We start from the raw sequence: 27,040 nt of genomic DNA, 5'->3' as shown, positions 1-27,040 counted from the left end.
GTGAAGTTACTATTTTGCCCTTTGTAACAAATAAGCATTTTGTGGGGAGATACTTTGAGACTATAAACATGTATACTGTTTTTCATCATACTTTTGTCCATTTTGTGGAGAAAAGGGAACCCTCTTGTGCTGTTGAGTGGGATTGTAAACTGGTGCAGTCACTATGGAAACAGTATGGAGGTGCCTAAAAAATTAAAAATAGAACTGCCATATGATCCAGCAATTTCACTTCTGGGTGTTTATGTGAAGAAAACAAAAACTCTAATTTGAAAAGATATATGCACGCCCATGTTCATTGCAGCATTTACAATAGCCAAGATATGGAAGCAGGGCTTCCCTGGTGGCGCAGTGGTTGAGAGTCCACCTGCCGATGCAGGGGACATGGGTTCGTGCCCCGGTCCAGGAAGATCCCACATGCCACGGAGCGGCTAGGCCCGTGAGCCATGGCCGCTGAGCCTGCACGTCCGGAGCCTGCGCGTCCAGAGCCTGTGCTCCGCAATGGGAGAGGCCACAACAGTGAGAGGCCCGCGTACCGCAAAAAAAAAAAAAAAAGATATGGAAGCAATCTAAGTGTCCATCGACAGATGAATGGATAAAGAAGATGTGGTGTATACAAAAACAGACACACACATACACACACACACACACACACACACTGCAGTGTTACTCAGCCATAAAAAAGAATGAAGTTCTGCCATTTGCAGCAACGTGGATGGACCTAGAGAATATTATGCTAAGTGAAATAAATCTGACAGAGAAAGACAAATACTGTATGATCTCACTTACATGTAGAATCTAACAAACAAAACGAAAACAGACTCACAGATACAGAACACAAACAGGTAGTTACCAAAGGGGAGGAGGGTGGTGGGAGCAAAACAGGAGATGGGAATAAAGAGGAACAAGCCTCCGGTTATAAAATAAATAAGTCACAGGGATGTAATATACAGCATAAGGAATATGGCCCATAATACATAATAACTTTGTATGGGGACAGATAGTTACCAGACTTATCATGGTGATCATTTCATAATGTATGCAAATGTCAAATCACTCTACGGTACAACTGAAACTAACATAATACTGCATGTCAACTATATTTCAATTTAAAAAAAGAATTCCAATCTTGTAAGTAACTTAGAGTCATCTGAAATTGGGAATACTGACACATGCTCATAAATCTCAGAAGAGAATGAAGTTTATAAATTACAACATCAATTTATTAATTTAACTGTAAAGTGGGCATTCTTTCCCCACAGGCTTGCCTACTAAGACAGTTTTCTGGTGAGCCTAGAACAGGGATCCACAAACTTTTCCTTTTAAAGGGCCAGCTAGTAAATTTTTTTGATTTTGTGGGTCATATACTCACATCTGTCACAATTACTCAACTCTGCCACTGCGGGGCAAAAGCAATGATAGACAATAAGTAAACAAAGAAGTATGGCTGTGTTCCAATAAGACTTTATTTACAACAATAGACGTCAGGGTTTCTAGAGCCCTGGCCTAAAATAAGAATAAGAGGAGTAGTAGTTACCTGATTCAAATGCTTGATCACATCAGGCTTTTGTAGCCTGATGTGTCCATCAATGGAGGAGATAAACCTGTCTCCGCTATCAGATTAGACATGCTGCTTAGCTGGACACTGCCAACGTTTGCCGCTCTAGTCCTCCTTTTTAAATACCAGCCACCCTTCAAAAATCCCACCCCATCCTAAAGACTTGAGTATAAGAAAGCTCAACTTACCAGTAAAACTCTCAGGGAAATGCCAGCAGCCTCAGTTTACATTCTGCAGCTATTTCACGGAGAAAACCTTGATCCTTTGTTACCTGCGGGGTGGGGCGGGGGGGAAGAGCACCCTCCATTCTTACTTGTGTTCCCCTGGAAAAAAAGTGACTGATTTGGCAATATTAATACTTATAAGAGGCACTAGTGTGTAAGCTCCATGAAGAGAGAGATTACTTTTTAAATTAGAAAGAATCTCTTATTTTTGCAAAAGCAGTGTATGTTTGTTCATTGTGGAAAATTAGAAAACAAAAATTAATAGAAACATTACATTTCTACCACCCAGAAATTACCACTGTTAACAGCTTAGTATATATCCTTCCAGATCTTTTTCTAAGTATATATAATACGTATATGTACTTCCCACCAAAATGAGGTAATGCATGTGTATAATGCTTTTTCTCAACTAACGACCTCCACCATTCCACGTTAAGAAGTTTTCATCTCATCTAAGACCCATCCATATTCATATCCGCTTACTTTTCCCCAAAATGTCCTATAAAGCTAGTCTGTTCAAATTAAGATCCAACCTCAGACCACACATTGCAAGCTAAGTCTCTTTTCATTTAGAACAGTATCCTTTTTTCAGGACAGGAATTTTGTTTCCCAATGTATCCTCAATGCCTTTAACAGTTCTTGGTACACAGGAGTAGATCAAATATTTGCGTAATTAAGTAATTAATAAAAGACTTAGGAGATGGGGGGCTTTCGCCCTCGAGCTTATCTCAACCACCCATACCCTTTATCTTCACTTTATAGATAATAAAAATCAAGGCCAGAGAAGTAAAGGGACTTCCCAAGGTCACCCAGCAAGTACATGGCAATTTCTCGGTTTCTTCTGTTAAACCAGGAGTTGGCAAACTTTTTCTGTGAAGGTCAGATAGTAAATATTTTAGGCTATATGGGCCGAGAAGCAAAATCGAGGATATTATGTAGGTACTTATATAATGACAGAAAAAAATTTCCATAAATTCTTTACTGATGAAACTCAAAATATAATAATAATTGATTATACGGTTTTGTAATACAGGTCTACTAATGAAAAAATGGAATTGAAGAATAATATTTTGTTTTATTGTGGTTGAAACTTAGTGTTCCCTATCATCAAACTGATTGTAAATGTTCATCTGAAAAAACATTCTTAGCTGCCAGGTCATAGTGTGCCAACCTCTGTCCTATACTATGCTGCTTGTCTGTGAATTTGGCTTTCTCTTTGAAAGTTTGAATGAACATAACACTCTTCCTAATTGACAGGTGTAATTGGGTTCCGGCTTATTGAAGTTATATGGTATGAAAATACCAATGAGGAAAACAACTCCTTGGCTGCTCCTTTAAAATGTATATCTTGTCTTACTTCCGTTACTCTGGCACCTAACTGTTGGTAATGACTGTCTCCTTTCATTTAAATGGTAAGGTAGGTTGCACTGTGACTGTGGCTTTCACGATTAACCATGTGATAATATTAAATGGGGCTGGGACTTCCCTGGTGGCGCACTGGTTAAGAAACCGCCTGCCGGGCTTCCCTGGTGGCGCAGTGGTTGAGAGTCTGCCTGCCGATGCAGGGGACACGGGTTCGTGCCCCAGTCCGGGAAGATCCCACATGCAGCGGAGCAGCTGGGCCCGTAAGCCATGGCTGCTGAGCCTGCATGTCCGGAGCCTGTGCTCCGCAACGGGAGAGGCCACAACAGTGAGAGGCCCGCGTGCTGCAAAAGAAAAAAAAAAAAAAAAGAATCCGCCTGCCAATGCAGGGGACACGGGTTCGAGCCCTGGTCTGGGAGGATCCCACATGCCATGGAGCAGCTAAGCCCCTGCGCCACAACTACTGAGCCTGCACTCTAGAGCCAGTGAGCCACAACTGCTGAACCCGCGTGCCACAACTACTGAAGCCTGCGCGCCTAGAGCCCATGCTCCGCAACAAGAGAAGCCACTGCAGTGAGAAGCCCGTGCACTGCAACGAAGAGCAGCCCCCGCTCGCTGCAACCAGAGAAAGCCCGCGCGCAGCAACGAAGACACAATGCAGCCAAAAATAGATAAATAAATAAATAAAAAGATTAAATGGGTCTGACTGAGAAATCGCTGCAAGTGAGGATGGTGATTGTTTGGCCTATGTCAAGGCTGATAATTTTTCTTCTAAAATAAAAATATGCTATGCTATTTAAAGATATAGAGGTAAATATCCAAAGAGTTAAAAGAACAGAAACTATTGGTTTGGGGGAAGCAGGGAATGGGGAGGAAAGCTGGGGACTCCTCTTTTTAAAAATAGCCAACCTTGTAGAAGTATTTGACTTTTTAAAACTATGTACATGTGTAATTTTGATAAAAATACACAAAAGAAAACCAAGGCACATTAAAGCACCTTCTAGAAAAGGCTTTTTTAATACTTTCCTGTACACAAAAACAAACTCAAAATGGCTTAAAGGCTTAAATATAAGATATGACACCATAAACTCCTAGAAGAGAACACAGGCAAAACATTTTCTGACATAAATCATAGCAATATTTTCATAATTCAGTCTCCCAAGGAAAAAGACATAAAAGCAAAAATAAACAAATGGGATCTAATCAAACTTACAAGCTTTTGCACAGCAAAGGAAACCATAACAAAACAAAAAAGACAATCTACGGACTGGGAGAAAATATTTGCAAACAAAGGATTAATTTCCAAAATACACAAACAGCTCATACAACTCAGTATCAAGAAAATAAACAACCCAATCAAAAAAATGGGCAGAAGACCTAAATAGACATTTCTCCAAAGAAGACATACAGATGGCCAACAGGCACATGAAAAGATGCTCCACATCGCTAATTGTCAGAGAAACACAAATCAAAATTACAAAGAGCTATCACCTCACACCGGTCAGAATGGCCATCATCAAAAAATCTACAAATAATAAATGCTGGAGAGGGTGTAGAGAAAAGGGAAGCCTCTTGCACTGTTGGTGGGAATGTAAATTGGTGCAGCCACTATGGAAAACAGTCTGGAGGTTCCTTTAAAAACTAAAACTAGATTTACCATATGATCCAGCAATCCCACTCCCGGGCATATATCTGGAAAAAAACATAATTCGAAAAGATACATGCACGTCAATGTTTATAGTAGCACTATTTACAATAGACAATAGCCAAGAAATGGAAGCAACCTAAATGTCCACTGACAGATGAATGGATAAAGAAGATGTGGTACATATATACAATGGAATATTACTCAGCCATAAGAAAGAATGAAACACTGCCATTTGCAGCAACATGAGTGGACCTAGAGAATACCATACTAAGTGAAGTAAGTCAAACAGAGAAAGACGAATATTACATGATATCACATATACGAAATCTAAAAACAATGATACAAATGATACAAAACAGAAACAGACTCACAGACATAGGAAACAAGCTTATGGTTACCAAAGGGGAAAGTGGGGGGAGGGGTAAATTAGGAATATGGCATTAACAGATACCTACTACTACCTATAAAATAAATAAACAATAAGGACTTACTGTATAGAGCAGGGAACTATATTCAGTATCTTGTAATAACCTATATTGGAAAAGAATTTGAAAAATATATAACTGAATCACCTTGCTGTACACCTGAAACTAACATAATATTGTAAATCAACTATACTTCAATTTAGAAAAGAATACTTTCCTCCATCCTCCCCTCCCAGACTAGGTTAGGTGTCCCTCTTCTCTGCTCCCCATAGCATCCCTTGCTCAGCGCCATCAGAACACTTAACACACTGTACTGTAATTATCTGTTTCTCTACCTGTCTCCCTGAAGGGACTATATATGAGCTCCTTGCAAGGAGGGACCATGTATTATTCATTTGAGCTCCTAGATTAAAATATTAAAATAGGTATCCATTAAAGTGAAGTGAAACTAGCTAAATACCACTCAGTCTGGGCAAATCAACATCACAATGAGATACCAAACAAAAAGACAAAACAAGTGTTGGTGAGTATGTGGAGAAATTGGAACCTTCATACATTTACCGACGGGAATATTAAATGGTACAGCCACTTTAGAAAACAGTCTGGATATTCCTAAAGAAGTTAAACATGCAGTCACCTTATGACCCAGAAATCCCACTCCTAGACCAGGGAACAAGTGAACATGGTCCTTGCCCTTTCCAGTGTAGAGACAGAGAATGAACCCAAGCTTATAGGGCAGTGTGTTAAGTGTTATGACAGAGGTCTGCTAAGGGCACTATGGCAGCACCTGAGCAGGGCAGTGAAATCAAGAGAATTGAAAACATATGTCCTCACAAATGTTCACAATAGGATTACCCATGATAACCAAAAAGTGGAAATAAATGTCCATCAACCGATAGATGGATAAATAAATGCGGTACACCCATTCCATGGAATGTTATTCCGCCATGCACACATATATACAATGGAATATTACTCAGCCATAAAAAGAAACGAAATTGAGCTATTTGTAATGAGGTGGATAGACCTAGAGTCTGTCATACAGAGTGAAGTAAGTCAGAAAGAGAAAGACATATACTATATACTAACACGTATATATGGAATTTAAGAAAAAAAATGTCATGAAGAACCTAGGGGTAAGACAGGAATAAAGACACAGACCTACTAGAGAATGGACTTGAGGATATGGGGAGGGGGAAGGGTAAGCTGTGATGAGGAGAGAGAGTGTGGCATGGACATATATACACTACCAAGCATAAGATAGATAGCTAGGGGGAGGCAGCCGCATAGCATAGGGAGATCAGCTCGGTGCTTTGTGACCGCCTGGAGGGGTGGGATAGGGAGGGTGGGAGGGAGGGAGATGCAGGAGGTAGGAGATATGGGAACATATGTATATGTATAACTGATTCACTTTGTTATAAAGCAGAAACTAACACACCATTGTAAAGCAATTATACTCCAATAAAGATGTAAAAACAAAAAAAGCAATGAGGTACTGATACATGCTACAGCATGGATGAACCTGGAAAACATCATGCTAAGTGAAAGAAGCCATTCACAAAAGACCACATATTGTAAAATTCCATTCACATGAACTGTTCAGAAAAAGCAACTATAGAGACACAGGGCAGTTACATGGTTGCTTAGGACTAGAGGTAGGAGGAGAGATTAACTACAAAGAGTCTTGGGAATTTGGAGAGGAGTGATAAAAATGCTCTAAAACTGGATTCTGGTGATGGTTACACAACTCCGTAAGTTTAGTAAAAACAAGTGTACATGTAAAATGATTGAATTTAATGGTATGCAAAGTATAAAGGCTCTTTTTAAAAAAATATCCCTCAATCTATTATTTAGTTTCTCTCTAAATTAACTTTTTTCCTCCATGACACGACCTGGTAAGAACTGTGGTAAATGAAGTTTCTGAGGCATTTTTGTCAGTTGGGGTTTGGGGCTGTGCTGACAGAAACATCAAAGTCAGCCTCTCTGAATATTGCGTGATGAGGTGTACAATGCGTTTCCGGTTGGGTGATCCCAGTGTGTAATCTGGACAATCCGTGGTCTGCCAGTTTAAGTGTGAGTGCGCCAGGCCCCTACTCCAAGCAATAAACTGTAGTCAGGTAACAAATTCACTTCTTGCAACTCTCAAGCCTTGTTCACAACCAGGTGAATTGTTCTATTACAGCATATCTGTGAAAATGTTAGTGGTTTTTGTTTGTGTGTTTGGGGGTTTTTTTGGCAATTCGGTCAGTGCTTACTAGGCAAGGATGTCCTGCCAGAACAGCTGATAGATACTAACTCCACCCCTCCAGACCCGCCCCCTGGGATACTCCAGAGGAAAGCACACCTATCTAAGGGCGATGGGGGAGGTGCCAGGGGATGGACCAGCACCTCTCCGAGCTAGGGGAAAGGCTGGGACCGAGTCCCTCCTTCTTTGCGTTGCGGGATGGGCAAAAACTGCCACAAAGTAAGGGTGAGGTGTCTCCTCCCAGGGCCTCCTGGTGCCCGGGAAACTCACGCGTCTTCTTGCAGGGTCGCCAGGAGGTTACAGTTAACTGCGCCCAGACCTCAGTCGCTTTCGCCGCTACGGTCCCACCGTGTGGTCCGCGCACAGCGAAAGAAGGCGATGGAGGAAGACAAGCAGCCTGAGCAGGCTTGCAGCCGTCCGGAGTCCCAAGCCGCGGTCCCCTATGCCCCAGCGCTCGGCTCCCTGACCACGTGACCGCCACCCCTCCCCGCACGCGCGATTATGTCTTGGCGCCCCCTGGTAGCCGGAAGCGGGCAAAACCGGCGCTGTTATCACCAGCTGGTCGGAGCATGCGTGGACTGGCGAGTGGCTTCCGGTCCGCGGGGCAGCCCAAGCAGAGGCGGAGGCATCTGCGGCGGGAGTGGCCGTGCCGCTGCCCAGGGCGAAGCCGCGATTCCGAGGGGAGCTGACCCAGATCCAAAGTGGAATAGGTGGAGGCGGCCTCCACCCCTTCCTCCTTTCTCCCCAAAGGGAGAAGGACCCCGAAGAGGACAGAATGGTCAAATAATTATCTCGAACCTGGATGCCAGCTCTCTTCCGCAAAAACGGAACAGAATAAGGCAGCTTTGTTGAAGATGGTTTTTGTTGACGTTCCGAAAAAATGCATTTGTAGCCGCATCGATATGAGCTAATTATTACCTCCCTGAGCCTCAGTTTCCTCCTCTTATAAAATAGGGATAATAATAGTACCAACTTCACAAGGTGTTTGTGAGGATTAAATAAAATAATCCACCCAAAGGGTTTACCAGACTGTTAAAGCTAGCTATTTAGTTGTTTCTCAGGATAAGAGTAGGTATTATCTTTCCTCGAGATTCAGAGAAACGAAAATATTTTGACACTACCAAATAAACGTATACCTAAGGTGAATTATTCATAAAAATGTTTTATATATGAGGAAACAGTCCATCCGTACACTCAGCCTGGACACAGAAACAAAAGCACGCCATACTATGTACATAAATGTGTCTTGCTAGTCCACTGTCTTCGTTGGCATTACTTTTCCAGGACTCCTCTGTCCAGGCAAATAGTTTCTTCACTACAGCAACGTCCCCAAAGATCCATCAACTCTTCAATGGAAAGCAGCAACAGTTTGCTCTCTGAAACTCTTTAAGTCCCTCTCCTCAAAATCCTCCCCTTGCAGCTTCCACCAGTCCCAGACTGTTGGTATCATGATCCTTACCCAATCCTAATCAAGCCCCAGAGTTGAAAGACCCTCTGCCTTAAACCATGCTTTCATTTCTCAATGAATTCTGCCCTTTCCTTCCTCCCTGAAACACTGGCAAAGCTTTGCGAGGTGAGGGTTCTCCCTTACAGAGGTAAGTGATAAATTCAGCATTGTCATATCAACAGGTGCATTGGTGATATTTGGAGAGCCAGCACTTGACGGTTTTGAAGTCCCCACTGACATCCAGTGCCCCTGAGACCTCAGCGCCACAGCTCAAGACCTTCACCTTGGAAACAGCGTGCTCCTCCCGCCTCTTGGACCTCCAGCTTGGGGCTCTCTGACCACAATGGTAAGGTACGTAGGTTTCACATTGGTTAGAGCTCTGATCCCTTGGAGCTCCCAGTTGCTGAGGATGCTAGTCCTGCAGCCTGCACATGACCCCCTGTGAGAAGCCTGACCCCGCGGATTATAGGGCCCTCCTCTGTGTTCTGACTGTCCCCTGGCTCACCCCTGCCGTGGCTCTCACCACTCTTGTTTTATTCTGATGAGCTACTGCACTTAATAGTAAGCCAAGTGGGGCAGAGGATCCCTGCATTGTAATTGTGAGGTCAGCCTGTGATGTGGCTGGGGCCTGGGTGATTTTATGATAATGTCTTCCTCTACATCCACCACGCTCACCCACCATCCTCTAGCTGAGCTTCAGTTCTCTCCTTTCATTCGTATCTTCTAATGGTAAAAAGAGTTTTATCATTTTCTTTTCCTAAGCCTTTCAGGTTTTATATTAACGTCCCTCATTTTATTTTCAGAAACGTTTCCACCAATTCTTTTGCTTTGTCTATGAAAATAATCATACTTACTACAATTAATGATCATTATTTGTCAGCCAGTAGCAGCACAGTGTTTATTTCTTGTATTTGGCGGGGGGAGTGTTTTTATATTTGCTCAGGCTTTACCACCCCCTTACTTCTCTTTTTGCCAATCTTTATTTTCTACTTTTGAAATTATTAACAGAAAAAGAACAAAATTTACTCAATAAATTGCACATATATCTACACTCACAAAGTTAGAAAAAGGATTTAAAAGAAATATGCCACAATGTTCAGTATTCACCTATGGTTTATTTTTTCTTCCTGTATACTTTTATGGCTATTTAAATATTAACCATGTAAAATATTTTGTATAGTTTTGTGACATTCTAAATACTTTTATAACAACTCTAAAATTATTTGGTGAATAAAATAGTTTTACCAAGCATTCTGGCAGACAGAGAAGGAAAAAGTTTATGTGTCATTTCTTGAGTTTCAGAGATCAGTGATACTGAAGACATTCTATTTTCAATTATGTTTCCCTGAGCTAAATTAGATCTTGGTCCATTCAGGATATTTAAAATCAACCTCCATCATGTTCCCTCTAGTAAAATTTAAGTTCTTTTACTTACAGATTTTCAAACAGCTTTAACCTGTGCTTGATGAACAGGAAATTGATCAGATGTTCATATCTGCCTGGTACCCCTGCCCCAATAACTGATCTTCCACTGTGATACAGTTTTTCTCATTAATGTCAACACTTCTACTTCAGATATATGATGGAAAGTTCATAGGCTTTGGTGCCAGACTTACCATCTGTTTACTGGCATATAACACCTTAATCCTGTTGCTGTCTCTTGCTGAGACCCATTTATCGCCTCTAAAATGGGGTTAATGATTCTTACTATATTATTGACATGTTCAACACATAGCGAATGAAAATAATATTCATTATTTTACTCTTTTTTTACATCTTAGGTTATTTATTTATTATGCATGCAAGTCTTACATACTTTTATTGAAGTATAGTTGATTTACAATATTGTGTTAGTTTCAAGTGTACAGCAAAGTGGCTCAGTTATGTATATTTTTTTCCGATTATTTTCCATTATAGGTTATCACCAGATATTGAATATAGTTCCCTGTGTTACACAGTAAATCCTTGTTGCTTATCTATTTTATGTATAGTAGTTTGTATCTGTTGATCCCATACTCCTAATTTATTCCTCCCCCCTCCCTTTCCCCTTTGGTAACCATAAGTTTGTTTTTATGTCGGTGAGTCTGTTTCCATTTTGTAAATAAGTACTATTTGTACTATTTTTTAGATTCCACATATAAGTGAGATCGTGTAGTATTTGTCTTTGTCTGACCTCACTTCGTATGATATTCTCTAGGTCCATCCATGTTGCTGCAAATGGCAATATTTCATCTGTTTTTATGGCTGAGTAATATCCCATTGTATGTGTATATATATATATACCACATCTTCTTAAATCAGTCATCTGTTGATGGGCACTTGGGTTGTTTCCATGTCTTGACTATTGTAAACAGTGCTACTATAAACATTGGGGTGCATGTAGCTTTTTGAATTCGAGTTTTCCTCTTTTCTGGATACATGCCCAGGAGTGGGATTGCTGGATCATATGGTAGCTCTATTTTTAGTTTTTTAAGGAACCTCCATACTGTTTTCCATAGTGGCTGTACCACATAATTATTATTCTTAATTATCCTTTAATAAAAGGGAAAGAGCAAACACTACCCAAAACATTCATATTTCACAGGGCAGTTATCTTTAATATTTACAAATGCACATGGAGTGATTGGGACATTGAAACACCTAAACCTAAGGTCTGATGATGTGACATGTATGTAGCCACAAAGAAACCCATCTCTCACTTTCTGCCATGCTAGGAGTGAATGGTCCAACTAATAAGTGACAACCTGGGAGAGTGAGAAACAAGCAATTGATCTAGAAAGTCTCCCAGGTTTCTGATCTCAACTAGATGGATGGTGGTTCAGCAGTGTACACTGTTCTCTCCTTGAATGAGTCTCCTCCAGTAAAATTTGTTCCAGGAAAGGAGCAATAACAAAGGTTGCCATTCGCTGAGTACCTACTGTGTGACAGGCACTTCATTCATTCTAGCCACAAACATTTATTGAGATCCAGCTTATGTTCCAGGCAGTGTTCTAGGAGCTGAGGATACACCAGTGAACTAAGCAGACTAAAATGTTTATAGTCTAGTGGGGAGAGGCGGGAATAAACAATTAACATAATAAATCGGTAAATTATGCAGTATGCTAGAAGAGAGGCATGTGATGGACGAACAGCAGGGAAAGGGAAATGAGAATGCTGGTCCAGGTGCGCAGTTCTATTTATTTTTTTTAATTGAAGTATAGTTGATTTACAGTGTTGTGTTAATTTCTGCTATACAGCAAAGTGACTCAGTTATATACAATTCTTTTTTATATATTCTTTTCCATTATGGTTTATCACAGGATACTAAATATAGTTCCCTGGGCTATACATTAGGACCTTGTTGTTGATCCATTCCCTATATAATAGCTTACATCCGCTAACCCCAACCTCCCACTCCATCCCTCCCCAAACACCTCCCTCTTGGCAACCATCAGTCTGTTCTCTATGTCCATGCATCTCTTTCTGTTTCATAGATAGGTTCATTTGTGTCATATTTAGATTCCACATATAAGTGATATCATATGGTATTTGTCTTTCTCTTTCTGACTTACTTCACTTAGTATGATAATCTCTAGTTGCATCCATGTTGCTTCAAATGGCAATATTTAATTCTTTTTTATGACTGAGTAATATTTCACTGTATATATATACCACATCTTCTTTATCCATTCATCATCATGTCGATGAACATTTACGTTGTTTCCATGTCTTGGCTATTGGATTAGAGTTTTGTCTGGATATACGCCCAGGAGTGGGATTGCTGGACCATACGGTAATTCTATTTTTAGTTTTCTGAGGAATCTTCATACTGTTTTCCATAGTGGCTGTACCAACTTACATTCCCACCAACAATGTAGAAGGGTTCCCTTTTTGCCACACTCTCCCCAGCATTTGTTATTTGTAGCGTTCTTAATGATGACCATTCTGAGTGGTGTGAGGTGGTACCTCACTGTGGTTTTGATTTGCATTTCTCTAATGATTAGTGATGTTGAGCAGCTTTTCATGTGCCTATTGGCCATTTGTATTTTTTCTTTGGAGAAATGTCTATTTAGGTCTTCTGCCCATTTTTTTGTTTGTTTTTTTGTTTTTGTTGAGTTGTATGAGCTGTTTGTATACTTTGGAAATTAAGCCCTCATCGGTTGCATCATTTGCAAATATTTTTTTCCCATTCTGTAGGTTGTCTTTTTGTTTTGCTTATGGTTTCCTTTGCTGTGCAGAGCTTGTAAGTTTGATTAGGTCCCATTTGTTTATTTTTGTTTTTATTTCTATTGCCTTGGGAGACTGACCTAAGGAAACATTGGTACGATTTATGTCAGAGAATGTTTTGCCTATGATCTCTTCTAGGAATTTTATTTTTTAATTTTTTAACATCTTTATTGGAGTATAATTGCTTTACAATGGTGTGTTAGTTTCTGCTTTATAACAAAGTGAATCAGTTATGCATATACATATGTTCCCATATCTCTTCCCTCTTGCGTCTCCCTCCCTCCCACCCTCCCTATCCCACCCCTCTAGGTGGACACAAAGCACGGAGCTGATTTCCCTGTGCTATGCGGCTGCTTCCCCCTAGCTATCTATTTTACGTTTGGTAGTGTATATATATCCATGCCACTCTCTCACTTTGTCACAGCTTACCCTTCCCCCTCCCCATATCCTCAAGTCCATTCTCTAGTAGGTCTGTGTCTTTATTCCCGTCTTACCCCTAGGTTCTTCATGACCTTTTTTTTTTCTTAGATTCCATATATATGCATTAGCATACGGTATTTGTTTTTCCCTTTCTGACTTACTTCACTCTGTATGACAGACTCTAGGTCCATCCACCTCACTACAAATCACTCAATTTCGTTCCTTTTTATGGCTGAGTAATATTCCATTGTATATATGTGCCACATCTTCTTTATCCATTCATCTGTTGATGGACACTTAGGTCATGTCTTATGTAGTCTTTAAGCCATTTTGAGTGTATTTTTGTGTATGATGAGAGGGTGTGTTCTAACTTCATTGATTTACATGTGGCTGTCCAGCTTTCCCAACACCACTTGCTGAAGAGACTGTCTTTTTCCCATTGTATATTCTTGCCTTCTTTGTCAAAAGGTTAATTGACTGTAGGTGTGTGGGTTTATTTCTGAGCTCTCTATTCTGTTCCATTGATCCATATGTCTGTTTTTGTGCCAGTACCACAGTGTTTTGATTACTGTAGCTTTGTAGTATTGTCTGAAGTCTGGGAGGGTTATGCCTCCTGCTTTATTCTTTTCCTTCAGGATTGCTTTGGCAATTCTGGGTCTTTTGTGGTTCCATATAAATTTTAGGATTACTTGTCTTACTTCTGTGGAGAATGTCATGGGTAATTTTATAGGGCTTGCATTAAATCTGTAGATTGCTTTGGGTAGTATGGCCTTTTTAACAATATTCATTCTTCCAGTCCAAGAGCATGAGATATCTTTCCATTTCTTTGAATCATCTTCAGTTTCCTTTATTAATGTTTTATAGTTCTCAACGTATGTCTTTCACCTCCTTGGTCAGGTTTATTCCTAAGTATTTTATTTTGGGGGGGGTGCAGGTGCACAGTTTTAAATGGGCTGTTCAGGAGGAGGTGCCATTTGAGCAAATACTTGAACATGGTGGGGAGTCAAGGCACAGGGATATCTAGAGGAAGAGTTACAATAGCCAGGGCAAACACGTGTGGTGAGAGTGTGCCTGGATTCTGTACCAAGGTATTGAAAACTTCCTGTGCTCTGCACAGGGGTTATAAGCCTCCTGGGGAGGACAGATAATTAGACAAGCAGTTACAATGCAAAGTACTACCTAAGCTGTAAGGAATGACCTTTAGTGGAGTCAGAGAAAGCTGTCCCGAAGGAGTGCCAGGGGAGATGATACTAGAAATTTGACAAGAGTTTTGCCAGATGAAGGGGAGGGCCAGGCTGATAGACACAGCACATTGGGAGTCACAGATAACGCATAAGCCCTGGTGGACTGGTGGTCTTCTAAGTCCCTTTCTAGAGGGACCACTCTTCATTTGTCTGGTTGGGCCCAATGATCTAAAAGCACTCCCAGAGTTTTAAAAGCGTAGCATTCCATTCCAAGTGCGGAGCCTAATTTATTCAGCCAAACTTTACTCGTGGTCTTTCAAGTTGTTTCCAGTTTTCCACTATTACAAAAAAATTAAAAAGCTAGAATAAACATCTTTGTTCATAAGAATTTTTACACTTGTTCAGTTACTTTCTTAGCCTCAATTTCGGGAAGTTAAACTGCTGCATTCAGGGTTTTCACATTCAACCTTTGATACATTTTCCCCTTGGCCTTGTAGAAAGAATGTGTCAATTCTCAGTCCTGCCAGCAGTGTGGGAGAGAGACTCTTGCCCACGTCCTCACCAACAATTTGTTATTTTTAGTATCTTATCCCAGAAATTGGATATAAAAATAAATATGAGGAGAAGATGGTTTCAGGCTCTGAGATGGAAGTTTCCTAAAATGATAACTTTTTCTGCCTTGTTCAATAAAAGAAATGAGACCAAGGCCATCCTACTATGCTTAGGGTGTGAGTGTGACAATTCAGAATCCATACCCAGGATGCAGCCAATAGAATGATCAGATGTCTTGTACCTGTTACCTTAGGAATGACTTTACAACACAGTGGTAAAGACTACAGTCTCTGGGGAGGGGCAAATCTGATGTTCAGTTCCAGCTCCAACTTTTACTAGCTGTCTGATCTTAGGCAAGGTCCTATAACCATGTGTGCATCAACATCCTGGTCTGTAAAGTGGGGATGGTGAGTGTGGTACATATCTGAAAGAGCAGTTGTGAGAGGCCATGATAAACTGTGACCTCTGATCTGAGATGAGATGCTGCAGCTGGAGATCCATACACCCTGTCAGGATGCAGTGGGAAACCCAGCCCCACTCCCTGTGCCCCCTTTTATCCTGTCCCTGAGATCCCTGGTAGTGACAGGATTGGCGGGTTACCTGGATCGTAAAGAACTCCTCAGACCTCAGTCATGTCTCCTTCCAGCCACGCACTGGGGAGCCTGTGTGACCCTCTGGGATCAGCTCCCCTGGCCCCTAGCTCCCATCTGCTGCTCAGGGGAGTTGTTTGAGTGGGGGAAGACTTGGCTGGTCTTGACCTGTCTGAAAGGATAGGAGTGCCTCTGACATGTGGGGGAAGGAGACCTCCTCTGGGGACACCAAAAGTAGGAGAAATCCACCTCGGCATTCAGTAAGTGTTCCCTTATCACCTCATCATCAATCATCATCATCATTACCACCATCATCACCATCACTAAAACACTCAGGCATTTCTGAATCCACTCTTGTACCTGTCAGGGGCCAGGTTCGGCGTAGCTCCTGGAGCCCAACTGTCATGGTGTCAGATTAACACTGAATCAGCACTGCCTGCGTAGCATGGACTGCATTTAATTTTCCCCGTCCTTCCTTCTGTAGCAGAATAATGCATTCTAGCCGAGTAATAATAGCTACCATTTCTTGAGAGCCTACAATGGACCAGCCCTATGCCAATCACTCATACACTGGGCACCTGGGGAAGACAGGTCTTATTATCCTGAATTTACAAACCTCAGTTTCCTCATACTTCATATGCAGATAATAACACCTACATCGTAGGGTGCTGTGAACACAGGCGAGCTAAGACGTGTAAGAAGCATAGCCTTCTCACCTGGGAGAGTGACCTCTGGCTCCACCACTAACTAGCTGCATGCCCCTAGGCAAGTTTCTTAACTTTGCAGAGTGTTTCCTCATCTGAAACATGTGCTAATAGTAATACCTATTTTATGGAGTTGATATGAGGCTTAAAGGAGCTAATGTGTCTAAAGGACTTGGTACAGGGTGCCTGGTACTCAATAGGCTCTTAACAAATCACAGTTGTAATGATTTTGATTACTATTATGGAAGGATCAGGAAGAAGAAGAAGATTCAGCAAAGGAGACTCAGAACTGGGCACCAAGAAGGTCAGGGAGGGGGGAACCGTGAGAGAGGGGTCTCATGGAAACCAAGGGAAAAGAGTGCCAGGAAGGAGAGAGACATAATGCAGAAGGGTACTCAGAGGCCAGTTCCTTCTGACAAGACAAAAGGGTGATTTTCATCTCCTAGCGACCAATGAGAAATGAAGGCAGAAAGGAAGAAAAGAAGCCTATAGTTTGAAGTGAAGTCTTTTTAAGGCTAACCCCATTAGTCTGATCTGAATGCCCAGGTCTTGGTTCCATGTCTCCTAATTAGTGAGAATACATATTTCTTGAGTAAAGGAAAAGCCAGTGTCACACAAAGTGGAAAAAGAAATGTCAGATTACATCAGGTTGGCGAAATAAAAATTTAGACAATCTCAAGTTCATACAATAGAGAGGAGGATGGAGGAGGGAAGAAAAGGGGGGTGAATCACAGAACAAATTTTCAAGGCAGTGGTCTATACTGAACTCGCAAGCTAACTCCAGTGAAAAGGAGGGTAGTGATACGGGCAGAATTTATTTATCTATCACTTCAGGTTTCTCTTCTACCTGGTGCCAGAAAGAAATTATGGCAACATAAAGTGGGTCTTTGGGCAAATATTCAACACGTATTTATAAAGTAAAATTAAGACGAGCAGAAAGGGAGAGGTATGAGGAATTAAGGGTTAAAAATCTATGTGAGCTGGGAAATGGTGGTGGTCGCTGTGGCTTTGGGGGCCTGAGTGGAGCTGCCTCTTGCCTGAAGGTGATGGGGGGGGTCCTCTTTGGCTCTGGAGAGATGGAGGTGGCTACCAAGGTCCCAGAAGTGCCATGGATGGATGCGAGGAGAGGGCCTCTAGAGTCTGCACTCCTGGCCGGTTCTCAGCTAAAGGGTCCGAGGCAGAGAGGCCCTTCCAGTCTCCCTCTGGCCAGGAGGGTTAAGGAGGCTGAGGCTTAAGGCAAACCTGGGATGCTAGGGGTGGGGGAGGAGTAATGGCAGAGCTAGGGAGGCTGAGCCCCCAAACCCCTGCACCGAGAGAGAGAGTGTGTGGCGGTGGGGGGGGCGGCTGGGGGTGTCTTTAAAGGCAGGTTCAAGGCGTGGCAGCCCAGGGAAGGCTGCACTGGCTTCTTACAGCGCCTGGCATCTCCCCCTCCCTCCCCCCTCAACTGCTAACATAATTAGAAGCCCACTATCTCTCCCTGGGCGCCTCAAGCTGTGCCATTCCTGGTACACACAGCCCAGAGTTCTGTATGAAACCCTGGAGTCTGTGATTCCCACTGGGCTTCCTGTCCCTGTCAGGTTCCATGTGAGTGTCCCTGGTCATCGGGCCCTCAGCCGCTCTCCTCTTGCTCTGTGCTTAGCCCCTGACACACCATCTCCCGCTGCTGCGAGCGCTGTCCTCTCGGCTCTGTGGAGCACCGATTTCCTGCAGGACAGCTGCTTCAGGTCCCCAGCTGTGCGCGTTCGTTTCGCTCCACCCCCTGGCTTAAATGCAGTCATCCCCCTCCACCACCCACCCCCAGCCCTGTCCTGCTCACAGAGGTAGGAACTTATACACCTACAAGAAACATAGGGATCCTCAGGGTCTGAGGTCAGATACGTCCTCTTTTACCACCCTCCGATATGAGATCAGGAGAGGGGACAGGGCAGGTTCCTGGGAAGGTTCTCCGCCCCCCCCCAACCCCATCCCGCCTCTCCAGGCCATGAATGCCCACCACTCCACTAAAATAACGTGGAGGGCTTCCAGGCTTTCTGATCCCCATGTTCCTTCATGCGTCCTGGCAACTATATTGCTTTTCGCTCCTCCCCAGCTATTCTCAGTTCCTGGGGTGAGTGGGGTTGGGCTTGGAGTCCTCGGGCTGCACGTGTCCTCTAACATGTAGCTTCAGGGCTTCCAGGCTGAGGCTCAGGGCACTGTGAGGAGCTGAGCCTCCTGGTGCTGGGCTCCCTTTCCTTAACTGGAGAGTGGGAAGAGGGCCATGTCAGCCCCCAGGAGAGATTCCCGGTTGTGACCAGGATGCGGTGAAGCAGCGGCAGCAGCTATCTCAGAAGTCCACCCAGAGGAGGGAGGGATGCCCCTCCCCAAAGTGGTCAGGAACGGAGCCGCTGGGATCCTCATTTTGGGCTATTCAGCACCAGACTCCCCCGCTGTCAGAATCCTCTGGATACATTAGAGAAGAAAGCATTAGCGTGTCGTCAGCTAGTGGGTGCCATAGTTTGGCTCTGTGACCTAAGGGACAGGTCAGTTGTGATAAAGGGGCTCTGTCCATTTACCTCTGGGGAATATGTCAGCCCATTTCTTCTTCCTTTTTCCCCATCTGCAAAGGGAAGTTAATAAAAACCCCACCTCAGGGTATAACCCCACCGTTTATAGCTTTTTACTATATTTTTCTTATTCCTTTTTCCTTTACTTCTTCCTAAAATAATATCAGAGACATTAAGATAGATGCTGATATATATTTATTGACATAGAAAGACGCCCACAACATATATTATTTGGTGAAAAAATACACTTTAGAACGGCACTTATATTTGATCACTTTTTTCTATACATATATCTGTCTGGGTACATAGGTATAGGGAACTATCTAGAAGGACATTCATCACAGGGTTGACAATGGTTATATGAGGGTTGGAGGGTTTGGGGTTACTTGTACTTTTTGTACTTTCCTTTATTGTTTTAATATTTAACAATGAATTATACCAGTTTCACAAAGAGAATAAAGCCATCAAGGAAAGGGGCACACACAGAAGGCAGACCCTTGGGCAGCAGGGGATTGGAAGCAAGGACGGAGGTCAGGCCATCTCCCTCCACTGTGCTAATATTCAAGACCCTTTGTCTTCCACCCCAAAAGAAAGCCACCTTGTGGATTAATTCATGCAATCAGAACCACCACCCGCCATTTTTCCCATTGCTGGACTCTGTATGTAGGTTAGGGTTCATTTAAAGCTGGGGGCTAGCACCTCACTGTGGCTCAGAAGGGTCACTGGGTTGGCCAGGGGCCTCTCTTGACCCCTCCTCCTCGGTATGTGTCAGCTCCTGCAGGGTGATAATCAGGTTCTCAAACATCTGGGCCTTGTTGCTCTCATTGTCACAGGTTTCCTTTGAGTGGCCCTCCTGTCCACAGTACGAACAGTGGATTGTGTTTTTTCGCTTCCTGGTCCTACGCATATCCCCAGGACCATCATTCTTATACCCAGAACCCCCGCTGGTACAAGGAGATTGAGCCCTGGAATTGCTGGGGGAATCAATGACTAGCACTTGATTCCGAGGTCTGGCCCTGCGTCTGGGGAGAGGAGAACTCGAGAATGAAAGTGGAGGGTCCTGAGACTCCACCAGGATCACATCCTCATCTGAGTCATCATCGGGGGTATCATCTATCTCTATCACGTTGCAGTCGGCATTACCGATCACTATGGGTCGGGAGCCCCCAAATGCCACTGGGCTAGTTGCCCTCTCCACCATTGACTCAGATCTCTTGGCCCGCTTCCGTTTAATAAAAGTGTCATCCCAATCCTCTTCCTCCCTTATCATTCTGATTAACTCCAGGAAACTGGGGAGACGTTCCTGCTCATTTGCATACATCCTGAGAAGATTCTTCAGCCTGAAGCGCAGGTCCCCATTCAGCTCAGCCCCTAAAAGGAGCTGGTGCAGGCGACTCTGGTTTGCATCTTTCTGAGCTATGATCCCTGCCTGAATAGCATTCTGGAGCTGCACCTCTAAACGGATCACGTAAAGGGAGGCTTTCTCCCCTTGTGCCTGCAGGGTGTTAAAAAATCTACCATGAGCGGTCACACTGCTTTCAGACTCCCCAAACACCAATTTCATGGCGTGCAAGAAATCTGCCACACTTAGATTGGGGTTGGCCGCCTGCAGCAAACGCATGACCTCCCGCGCGGGGCCCCTCAGGGTTTTCATCAAGCGCTTCAGTTTTTCCTCCTCAGACATATTCCAATCTGGTAGGACCCCATTGACTTGGGTCAGCCAGTTTTCAAAGGTTTCTTCCCCCTGGGCTGGCACCACCCTCCCCGAGAACAACTTCATGTTTCTCTCTGCCATGTTGGCCATTAAAGGACCAAGACTTCTCTCCAGGGACCTTAGCATAGAATGGGCCCAAGGCGGCAAGGGTGCGTTCTGCCGCCGGCTGTTACCCACGCGCGCAATGATGCTAGCCATGACGGACGATGACCGGGTTTCTGAATGTAACAAGATGCTCAGGCTTTTTAGAAGAGCCTAATCTGCAGGCGTGCTGGGGGGCTCTGCCTTCCTCTTATCTCGGTAGGAACTGTAAAAAAAAGAAAACAAAACAAAAAGCGGGAGGAGGAGTTAATAAGGGACGGGCTGCAGCTGTATTATCTCCCTTCCTGAATATCCTGCAGTACATTTTATATCTGCCCACTGCCCTAAAAATATCCTCCAGAAGACTGGCAATTACAACCTCACGGAGCCAGCCGGTGTCTCCGTGTTAGCAGGGTGCTTTTTACAGCCTCATCCATCCCCTCCCGCCAGTCCTTCAAGAGGGACGGCAACTGTTGCTTCTAATTCTAAGTGTAACAGTGTATGGAGCTGATATTGGGCTCTCAAAATAGAGCACAGCGGTCACAGATTTGTGGGAATAAATAAGATCTCATTAACCTCTTGGTCTCCGGTCTCAACCACACCCCTTTCTTAAAGTCCCCTCTCCCCCGCCCCATTATTTTTCAGATTCTTACAGGAGCTCAGGAGCAAGCGCGCGTCTTTATTTCACTTCCAGCTTCTGCAACCGGTGGCCTCCGTGAGAAAGCTCGCCTCTGGGGTACGGTCGATCGCTGTCCCCCGGGGGTCGCCGATCCGGGACCTTAGGGCGTCAAGACTGCGCCGCCGCAGAGGGCAGGGCAGGGAGGGAAGGGTCAGAAGCAGCCTCATCCCTCATCCCGCTCCCACCCCGCGCCCGCCCCCGCCCCCTCCTCTCCCCTCCCCCCTCCTCCAGCGGCCTCCGTAGTACCCAGACGGAAAATTCCTTCTCCCACGTCTGAATACAAGCCAAAGCAAGCCCCCCTCCCATTACATTTCCCCCGGGAAATCGTCGCCCTACCAGCTCTGCAATCAGCCGCACAGAATTCAAGTTCGGATTCGGCTTTGGTCGCCTGCCAAGGAGAAAGGGAATAGGAGTTGGACGCTCCTCCCCCAAGAAGGGATGAGGAGATGCAAAGGGGTGCAAGGCAGACACTTGGCGATTCTCCCCCAATACCAACGCGCCCCTTGCCACCTCCCCCCGAAAACGCCCGCCCTCTCAATCCAGGCAAATCCTACCCGTTCGGCAGCAGCCAGTGGAACCCCACCTCCTCCCTCAGCGCAGCCGGGCCGCGGGAGTGCTCCTCCCCCTGCCGCACAGTCCTCGATTTCCCAAACGGGGAGCCGCCCAGTCCTGGTAGGGCTTCCCCCTCCTCTCTCCTCGCGGGGCAATCGCGCCCCCTTGCTTTACCTGTGTTCGGCTGGTGGGCAGCGGACGCTCCGGCGTTGACAGCTGTGATTCCGCCTCCAGTCTCCGCGGCCCTGCAGGGCGAAAAGGACGGACGCCTCCTCGGCCGCTGAGCGACCCGGGACCGCCCGACGGAGCTGCTTCGCACGGCCACCCAGCAAGTGGTAGCCGAGTCGAGGCAGCACGGTTCCCACGGCAGCCGTGGCTGCTTTTATCTTCTGCCACCCCCCCACACCCCCCCCCCCCGAGACAAAAGAGCGCGACGAGCTGGCAGGCGGGGCCAATCAACGGAGCGCGGGGGCGGACTCCCCGCGGCGCCTCGGGCAGGATGCAAACGTGCGCCGGCGGCCGAGGGGCTGGGGCGGTGACCCGCAGGTCCCCGGGACGTCAAGTGCAGCTTGGCTGCGGGGACCGGAGGAGTTTTCGAGTCTTCCCCTCTCCCTCTCTTCCTCGCCTCAACCCTGGGCCTTGAAGCCAGGTGCATTAAACATGAGGCGGAATGGATTTCAAATAAGCAATAAAAGTTCTTCACCTTCGTAGAGGCGGAGTGGAGAAAAGAGCGTTAGCGCTTTCTTTGTGCAAACAGCTCGCACAGACTTTTTTTTTTTTTTTTTTTTACTGTGAAGGAGGTGGCAGTACCACGTCCATTTAACAGTGAGGGGACTTGGGCACTCAGGCTCTTAACCAGTACTCACTAAAGTATGCGTGCAAGGCTGGCTGCCTCAATCATTTGGGGGAGCTTGTTGGAAATGCAGATTCCTGGGCCCGGCCTCTGGGAGATTCTGACTGACGAGGGCTAGAGCTGCGGGTGGGATTTTGTACTTTTAACCAGCACTGTGGTTGATTCTGAGGTGTCAGGAGGATGGTGGATAATAGACCTGCCTCCAGCGTATCTGTTCACAGCGTACCTATGGTGAAATGCAACGCCAGGGCAGATGTTCCTCTTGGAGTCCATGATCTTCCTGAAATTGTATGCAAAGATTTTGGACTCTGTAGGAGGCTGAATAATGTCCACCCCAACATATCAAGTCCTAATCCCTGGAACCTGTAAATGTTACCTTGTCAAGTAAAAGAGTTTTTGCAGGTGCGGTTAAAGTAAGAATCTTGATGTGGCGGAGACCATCTGGGATCATCTGAGCGGGCCCCACAACTGACCACAAGCTTTCTTATAAGAGAGAGAGGAAGAGAGAGGGCTGATGCACACAGAGTAGGAGAATGTGACGTGAAGACTGCGGCGGACATTGGGGTGGCGTGGTCACAGCAAAGGAATGCTGGTAGCCACCAGAAACTGGAAGAGGCAACAAGGAAGAGAGTACAGCTCTGCCCAGAGACACTGATGTAGAACTTCTGGCCTCCAGAACTAGGAAAGAATAAACTCTTTTTTTAAACCACCAAGTTTGTGGTGATTAACTACAGCAGCCATAGGCAACTAATACAGACTCCTGTATTTTGCCGAGTCCATAGCTTTGTAGATGTTTTTGAAAATATCTATTTATTTATTTTGGTTGTGCCAGGTCTCAGTTGCAGCAGGGGGACTCTTAGTTGCGGCATGCGGGCTCCAGTTCCCCGACCAGGGATCGAACCCAGGTCCCCTGCACTGGGAGCACAGTCTTACCCACTGGACCACCAGGGAAGTCCTGGAGCTATTTAACTAGTGGTTAAAAACCATTCCCCTACAGTCTTTCTTCATTCATATCTTCCTCCTTCCATTTGTACTTGAGGATGAAGTGCAAGAAACGAAACACAATTTGCTTACACACAGCTCTCTGCTACTGATACAACTCTTCCATTTCTCAACTTGAAGACAGGTTGCTAGGCTGCTCTTCTGTGAGCTAAGGACAGGTTGAGGGGACCTGTCCTTCGCTGGATTTGGCATCACTGGCCTCAGAGGAGTAACTCCATGGAAATGGCATCCAGGGCAGCCCGGAGTGAATCAGCGGTGAAGCCAGTGGCTCCATGTATTAGGGTGCTAGGCCTGCCATAACAAAGTATCACAGACTTGGTGGCTTAAACATAAGAAATTTATTTATTTTCTCACAGTTCTGGAGGCTGGAAGACCAAGATCAAGGTGCCCACAGGGATTGGTTTCTCCTGCCGCCTCTCTCCTTGGCTTGCAGATGGCCGCTTTCTTGTTGCCTCTTCACAGGGTCATCCCTCTGTGTGCTCTAGTCCCTGATGTTCAAATTTCCTCTTCTTATAAGGACCCCAGTCAGTTTGGATTAAGACCCACCCTATCAGCCTCATTTTAACTTAATCACCTTTTTAAAGTCCCTATCTCCAAATACAGGAGAAGTATTGGGGGCTAGGGCTTCCACATATGAATTTTGGGGGGATGCATTTCAGCTCACAGCACTCTATTTTCCCTTACTTCTGGTTCTGGGAAACATGTCTCCTTTCCTTCATGTAGAGTGTGACTAGGAGGTCCCTGTGGGGCTTTTGGGGGTCAGGGTGGTGGCAGCATATGCACTGCACAAGTGCAAAGTCGTTGCTGCTGCTTGCTTTTGACTGCTGACATTTGGTGCTTTTTTTCTTTATTATTATTTTATTTTTGGCTGCGTAGGGTCTTAGTTGCCGCATGCGGGATCTTTCACCGTGGCCCGCGGGCTTCTCTCTAGTTGTGGCATGCGGGCTCCAGGGCACGTGGGCTCTGTAGTTGCGCGTGGGCTTTGCTGCCCCGCGGCATGTGGGATCTTAGTTCCCCGACCAGGGATCGAACCCGAGACCCCTGCATTGGAAGGCGGATTCTTTACCACTGGACCACCGGGGAAGTCCCTCGACTGCTGACATTTGGAAGCAAGTGAACAATCTGATGTCCTTCGGCTGCTGTTGGGTTCCTCTTTAGCCTGCTAACGTACGTCACCTGCTCCTTTCTGCTTTCTTATTTCCAACCCCAATACTTAGAATGCCTTGGAGTAGACAATCCCAATTTGGAGATGAAGCCCCCTGCATCTCAGGAGTGTGGCCTTTCTCTCATGGACGGAACAGTGGGGGTGGTGGTGGCAGAGGGTAGGGGGTGGTGGTGGCAGAGTGTAGAGGGTGGTGGAGGTAGAGAGAAGGCAGGTTGGTCACCCGGAAGAGTCAAGGGTGATGCTGGCGGTAGCTAGCTCATGGGTTACCCTCAGACTCCTCCTTCGGCTCACCAGTGCTGTGAAATCTGACCCTAGCCTCTCAGCACACTCTTGTTCTGAATTTAAATAGCTTCATCACCAAATCAGGTGATCTGCAGTTGGACATGGTGGCATCATAAAAGACAAAGACTAGATCTCAGAGCTCTGACAAAATGGTGGAAGGAAATGGATTGTGTATCAGGTGCCTGGGTGGGGTCATTAGAACAAAGACAGGGTCGCTCCATGTAGGGCTAGAGGAAGAATGTTGGATAGTGAGCATGCCTTATCTCTGGTCTCATGTTGCCAGGTGTCGGGGGACACTTCCAATTGCAAAGATTCAGCTCTGGTCGCTCTAAGGAGGTCACATTTTATTTTCCAATTGCAAAAACATAAAGCTTAAAAACCTGTAGGTTAGGAGCTAAGGCTTTCAGTTGAAACAGTATTAGCTACCTTCGGCTGCCTCCTCTGTGCCAGGAATTTTCCCTCTGTTATCTCATTTAAGCATCTCCGGCAACTTTGTTGAGATAGACATCGTTCTTTCATCGGAGGAGCTGAGGGCATGCAGGCACTTCACACTAGGGCTTTGGCTAATCAGAAGTCAAAGCTGGGATGGGGATGCTTACAGGAGACCCTGACCATAATAAACTGGGACCCTGAGGGCAGCATCTTTCATGAAAATCTTCAACAAGAGGGTGAAATAAGGATATCTTTAAACAAACAAAAAGTAGGAGAGTTTGTCGCCAGCAGATTGCACTAACGGAAATTCTAAAGGATGTACTTCAGGAAGAAAATGATTTTAGAAGAGCTAAATGCAGGAAAGAATGAAAAGCCAGAAAAGTGATAGTATGTGGACAATGTTAAGTGAACATTGACGACAGAAGGAATCATAAAAACGTCTATTCTGCTTTTAAAAAATAAACTTAAAGTACCGTACAATAAGAAAAGACGGGGCTTCCCTAGGGGCGCAGTGGTTGAGAGTCTGCCTGCCAGTGCAGGGGACACGGGTTCGTGCCCCGGTCCGGGAAAATCCCACATGCCGTGGAGCGGCTGGGCCTGTGAGCCATGGCCACTGAGCCTGCACGTCTGGAGCCTGTGCTCCACAACAGGAGAGGCCACAACAGTGAGAGGCCCGCGTACGGTTAAAAAAAAAAGAAAAAGAAAAGACATCAGAGGGGCATAAATGGAGTTCAACTTTCCTAAGGGCCTTGTATCATATCGAAAGTGATTTAGGTATTTATTAAATTTATACTTTGATAAGGTAATTACATGTGTAGGAATTGATAGGATGTAACTATTAAAATAATAGCAACAGAATATAAAATTCCAAACTAGTAGAGAGGGAAAATAATTGAATAAAAAAATTCCGAGTCAATTTTTTAAGTCAAGAAAGAAGAGGTTAAAAACACATAGGTGGAGGTTAGAGGGGAAGATGGCGGAAGAGTAAGATGCGGAGATCACCTTCCTCCCCACAGATACACCAGAAATACATCTACATGTGGAACAACACCTACAGAACACCTACTGAACGCTGGCAGAAGATCTCAGACCTTCCAAAAGGCAAGAAACTCCCCACGTACCTGGGAGAGGGGATTAAGAGCGCTGCTTAAAGGAGCTCCAGAGACGGGCGCGAG

General features: G+C 45.0%; 1 protein-coding gene and 1 long non-coding RNA gene across 2 annotated transcripts in view; both read right to left on the bottom strand.

Moving 5' to 3' along the window:
* LOC116746956 overlaps window positions 1-7,805 on the bottom strand; it is a 36,412-nt gene extending 28,607 nt beyond the window's left edge. The window contains exons 1-2 of the long non-coding RNA XR_004347931.1: window positions 7,730-7,805; window positions 1,744-1,878 (exon numbers count right to left, since the gene is read on the bottom strand). This is a non-coding gene — a long non-coding RNA (uncharacterized LOC116746956). The remainder of the gene's footprint in view (window positions 1-1,743; window positions 1,879-7,729) is intronic.
* Window positions 7,806-19,283: 11,478 nt separating this feature from the next.
* On the bottom strand, window positions 19,284-22,419 carry ZCCHC12 (zinc finger CCHC-type containing 12). The gene is made up of 4 exons (XM_032620100.1): window positions 22,306-22,419; window positions 21,916-21,967; window positions 21,554-21,693; window positions 19,284-21,126 (listed from the first exon to the last, which is right to left on the bottom strand). The coding sequence occupies exon 4, from the start codon at window positions 21,015-21,017 to the stop codon at window positions 19,806-19,808; it is 1,212 nt and encodes a 403-aa protein (XP_032475991.1). The 5' UTR covers window positions 21,018-21,126; window positions 21,554-21,693; window positions 21,916-21,967; window positions 22,306-22,419; the 3' UTR covers window positions 19,284-19,805.
* Window positions 22,420-27,040: the final 4,621 nt, after the last annotated feature.

The sequence above is a fragment of the Phocoena sinus genome, chromosome X (assembly GCF_008692025.1).
Source record: "Phocoena sinus isolate mPhoSin1 chromosome X, mPhoSin1.pri, whole genome shotgun sequence".
Classification (NCBI taxonomy): domain Eukaryota; kingdom Metazoa; phylum Chordata; class Mammalia; order Artiodactyla; family Phocoenidae; genus Phocoena; species Phocoena sinus.
This window is presented reverse-complemented; position numbering and strand designations above follow the sequence as displayed.